Source organism: Thecamonas trahens, assembly GCF_000142905.1.
Source record: "Thecamonas trahens ATCC 50062 unplaced genomic scaffold supercont1.53, whole genome shotgun sequence".
Taxonomy (NCBI): domain Eukaryota; order Apusomonadida; family Apusomonadidae; genus Thecamonas; species Thecamonas trahens.
In genome coordinates, this window is record NW_013657627.1 from 227,035 (window position 1) to 231,989 (window position 4,955).

Consider the following 4,955-nt stretch of genomic DNA (forward strand, 5'->3'; position numbering starts at 1 on the left):
CGTATCCGGGAGCGCCGCCGCCGCCGCCGCCTTAATCTACCGCACTGCGGTGGCCATCTTGCTCAACTCTCCGCCTCAACTTTATTTTTGCGCTGCGGCGAATCTCACTCTCTCTGCACATGACCTTCCGAGTGAATTCGATCGTCGACAGAAGTCAGGCGGCAGCAAACGCTCACCAATCCCAATCCTATCTAGTTTGACAATCCATTGAGTGAGTGTGCTCCCAATGTTTGCCACACATCAGCCGACACGAAGCGAGGGGTGCGGAGCCGGCGAGCTGGGGCGAAGTAAGACCTTCCATCACGCCCCACCAAGCCGACTACCACCGTCAACCACCCACCTTGTGCCAGAGCATATGTCCGCTCATCTAGCTGGCCACTACCCGACATACCAACAGTATGAGAAGGGCATGCCGCGTTCGCCGAGAATAGAACAGCGGGGAAATAGGCGCGAAAGAAGCGGCATTTTTTTTTTGTCCAGACACTCTGCCGGTCGCAGCACGTGCGCGGCGAAATTCACTGCTGCGGGGGATCGATAGATGTTCTGCGTGGTTGGGAAAGTCAACTGGTAACCCCTCACTCCGGCCAAGGCAACTACAGTCAAAGCTGTCTGTCCAAAGATGAAGTTCACGTATGGAGCAGCACCTACACAACGTGTTCGGTGGACGGAGGAGGAGTCGCTGCTTCTTGCTGAGCTCTATCTCTCGCATGGTGTGACGCAGGGAGTGAAAGGCGGTATGTTGGAGTCACTCGTTGCCACCTTCAACGAGCGTCTTGGCTACGACCAGCCCAACCACCCACGGTACCGCGACAATAAGTCCATTCAAAACCGCATGTCCCGCCTTCGCACCATGTGGCGCAGCCGGAGGAAGAAGGGCCCGCACGCCTATGATGCCTACGCCTCGGTCGAGGAGCGCCGCTTCCACAAGCGGATCGACGACCTCCTCGAAAGGATCGAAGACAAAAAATGCTCAAACAGCGCGGTGCACCGGTCGGCCAAACGCAAACGCGGCACCTCGTCGCGCAAGTCTGTCTCGCACCGAGTCTCCTCGGTCTCCTCAGTCCATGGCCGCCCTGGCAACTTTGCCCACCACCAGAGGAGCATGTACCCTGCCTCGTCTGCCATCCCGACCTCGCCGTACATGGCTTCGTCCATGACCGGCCTCCACTCGGGCCTTCTCCAACACCAACAGAGCCAGACAGGCAACCAGCAGGCTGCTGCTGCTGCTGCTGCCGCCGCCGCGTGGGCAAACCCCATGCTCTCGTTCATGTACGGCATGGGCTCACCAGCCTCCTCCGCCGCCCCGGGCGCAGGCGCAGGCGCAGGCTCCGACCCGCAGCAGGCCATGTACCTGCCTTTTGCCTACGCTCAGATGCAGGCCGCAGCCTACGCCCGCTTTGCCATGCAGCAGGCGCAGGCTGCGCAGGCTGCGCAGGCCGCGCAGGCCGCGCAGGCCGCGCAGGCCGCACACTCGACGTCACACGCCCCCTCAGCCGTCTCCAACGACGGCGCCTCCGCACCCACGCGCCCCGAGTACCTCGCCCACCCGTCGCATCCGACCGCATCCGTTGCCTCGGCCGCTCCCACTAGCCATCTTGCGCCCACCGTGGCGCCCTCGGCTGAAAAGTCGCCCCTTGTTGGCGATGCTACTGCCACAGGCTCGCCGTTCTTTGGCGACGCCGCCGCCTCGCTTGCCTCAATGATGCTGCCGTCCACCTCGCGTGAACGGTCGCAGTCGCCCACCTCGGCTCGCGCCACGGCCTTTGTGCCGCCCATCGCCTCGTCAACCGGTCTTGATCTTGGTGCCGGCTCCCTCGCGTCGAACAACAACGACGACGACGAGGGCGCCCCGCCGCTCAAGAAGGCCCGCGGTCTTGCCCCCTCCAATGACGTCGCTCCGTCTCCCTCTACCTTTACCTTGCCTGGGAAGTCGAGCGGCTCACCCGCCCGGGAGCAGAACGCTGCTGACGTTCTCCTTGCACTCTCGTAAGTGAATTCTTGCCCACTATCACGCTCTCCTTGCCTCTCTCTCTCTCTCTCTCTCCCCCCTCCACACCTCTTTCCCTGTACCCTCTACGCCGTCGTCGCCATCTCTATCCGCTAAAAAGGCGTGCTTGCTCCACCACCCAGCCTTCCGCGCGTGCGCCACCGCAAAATGCGGCCCACATGCCACCACCCCCGGGCTGCCAGCCAAACAACCTCCTACAGAGCCCTTCGCTTGGCTGTCACCACCCTGCCTATGCTCTACCCCCTTACTACCCCCGTAGCCTCCCCTCCTTCCCGCCTTCCTCACTTTAACTCCCCTCGTTAGCCCCACCGCCCGCCCATACCCGCCAGCTCACCCCTCCCTCCCCCCCACGTGGGGTGAGGGAGGGGGGCAGGGGCATGTGGCGGAGCAACGCACGTGACCAACCGCTTCGCGCGCGGCTGGTGATCCTCACTTTTTTTTTTTTGCTCTGATGATGTGAACCAGTTTGACGTCCACTGGACAATTCTTTATGCTTGCCGGGGAAAAAGTTGCGGCAGGGCGACGGCCAGTTCACTTTCGCGTTGCAAGTACCCTGCAAAGCGGCTTGCAAGCAGTAGCAGTGCAAAGGAGTCAAGCAAACTTGCTCATCAAGGCAAACAATTCATGCCGAGAAAAGTCCTGGGTCGCAGCGTGCATAGTCATCAAGCTGAGAAGCGGTCGAGGATAATCGTCAAGGACGGTCGAGAGCGATCGAGGTCCGGTGGGTGAGCTAGCGCTGGGCAAACAGGGCCGGGAAGCGCGATTGGAGGGCAATGAGCCAGGCCGGGGCGAGTGGAGAGCGGGACTTGCGGTCGGCGGCGACGGCAAACATGTACGAGTTGACGAGGTTGCCAAAGGCAAAGGGCTTGAGCGGAGTGCGCGACTCGGGATCGCGGAGGTAGTTGTAGCGGCGGCCCGAGACGGTCTCGTTAAAGGTAACGTTGCGGGTAACAAAGACGATCTGCGGGATGACGAGGTAGATGACAAAGATGACGCCGTAGCATTGGCAGGTGAAGAGGCCAAAAAGCAGCGGGTGCGACTCTAGCATGTGCGGGAGGAGCTCGAGCCACGAGGTGCACCAGCCCGAGGTGAGGATGCGGAGCTCGATGGGGAGCACGATCATTGCCGCCACCTCGTACAGCACCATGGCGAGCAGGAAGGCGCGATGGTTGCCGGCGCCCACGCAGTTGCCCAGCCACACACAGTGGTGATCAAACACGTCGACGCACACCCCACAGTCGGCACAGTGCTTGGACCGGATCGGCCGCGGGATGCGGCAGGTGTTGCAAAAGCCCATGACCGAGTCTGGCGCCGTCTCGAGCACTTGCACGTACCTCGCCATCGCCGCCTCGTCGCTCGTTCCCGCATCAGCCGGCGGAAGCACGCCCGGGTCCGCAAAGCACGCCGTGGCGTACGCTGCCCAGACCAGGGCGGTAGCGACAAAGCCGGGCGCGGTCGAAATGGCACCTGACTCGTCATCGTTGTGGTAGCTGAGGAGGGCGGCGACCGAGGAGGCAAAGCCGATGTTGTTGAGCACCACAAAGACGTACCGTGTCGCCGCCGTCGGCATCTGCCCGAGGTGGGAGGCGATGATGACACCAGCACCGACGGTGAGAACAACGCCAAAGAGAGCGGCCACAAACGGGAGGTGGAGGACAGCAAGGTAGAAGCCGAGGAGCAGCACACCTGCACTGAAGGCGCAGCGCTCGGCCAGCGCGCTTGCGGCCCGCGCTGCCCGCGCTGGCAGTGATGCCACCTCGGTCGGCGTCACCATGGTGAGCGGCAGCGCGTCCGGCGCCGTGTGCTCCTTGGCGAGTACCTCGGCAGTCTCGCGATCGGCGAGGTAGCCGGCAATGACTGCCGCCACGCTCCACAGCTGCATGTCACGAGCGAGATCAAGGACCGACCGTCCCTCGTCCGAGGCGACGGTGACAAGCGCCGCGCGCGGGATGGATTCGCAGTCGGAGAGCACCCGTCGCAGACACTTGGACTGGCGCGCAAGGACGGCAAGATGCAGCGGGGTGTTCCCGGCCCGGTCGACGGCATCTACTTTGGCGCCTTCGCCAATCAGCCACGTCGCCGCCATCGTCCTCCCGTAGAACATCGCCTCGTGCAGCGGCGTTCCACCAAAGGCGTCCCTCGTCGAGGGAGACCAACCGGCGACACGGACCAGGAAGAACAGCACGTCCATCTCGCCATCCCGCGCCGCAGCATGCAGCAGCGTCGACACACTTCCATCGTCATCGTCGTCCATCTCGTTGCCGTAGCAGCCCGTCTTGCCGTTATTGTTGGAAGGGTGATCCTGATCATCGTGATGGTGATCATGATTGTCGTGATGGTGATCATGATCCTCGCCACGAGCAAGTGCAGCAGCAGCAGGATCCCTCTCGTCGAGGTTCTTCATTGTCACAGAATCACATGTGTAGAGGGTAAAGTATGCGTTGTCATCAGCACCACGTCCGCCAAGCAATGGTGCCGCTGCCACTTCCCGCGCTTCCTCCAAATGCTTCCAGAGCTCGAGCACTTCCATAACAGTCTCTTTCACCTGCTTAATTACCTGTGCCACTCTATGACAAGTGCTTGCTTGCTTGCCCCCCCCCCCCCCCCCCTCCCCCCCTCCCCTGTCCTCTCCTCCCCCCTGTCCTCGTCTCCCCTCACCTCCACCCAGACTCCGACTCGACTCGACTCAAATCGGACACGACACGCCCGACACACCCGACACGCCCGACACGCCCGACACGTCCAACACGCCCAACACGCCCGATACGCCGATGTTTCCGAATGTTGGCGAATAAGGAGATCGGGATGGGGAGGGGGGGAGGGGGAGGGGGGAGGGGGGGGGGGATGTCGGTGGAGATATCGAGGCAGCCTGTGCTGGGGGGCCAGGTGATGGCGTTGCGCAACGTGACCGAGGGTGGTCAAAGTGGAAGGCAGGGGGGGGGGGGGG

The 4,955-nt window shown here is 62.6% G+C and overlaps 2 protein-coding genes across 2 annotated transcripts; one reads left to right on the top strand and one right to left on the bottom strand.

Moving 5' to 3' along the window:
- Positions 1 to 2,012, top strand: AMSG_09737 (uncharacterized protein). The gene has a single exon (XM_013898627.1). It carries the CDS (start codon positions 620 to 622, stop codon positions 1,988 to 1,990), a length of 1,371 nt encoding a protein of 456 aa, XP_013754081.1. The 5' UTR covers positions 1 to 619; the 3' UTR covers positions 1,991 to 2,012.
- Positions 2,013 to 2,738: 726 nt separating this feature from the next.
- On the bottom strand, positions 2,739 to 4,538 carry AMSG_09738 (ankyrin; the record flags this gene model as incomplete). Its single annotated transcript, XM_013898628.1, has 2 exons — positions 2,739 to 4,283; positions 4,419 to 4,538. The coding sequence occupies 2 exons, from the start codon at positions 4,536 to 4,538 to the stop codon at positions 2,739 to 2,741; spliced, it is 1,665 nt and encodes a 554-aa protein (XP_013754082.1).
- Between the last annotated feature and the right edge of the window lie 417 nt (positions 4,539 to 4,955).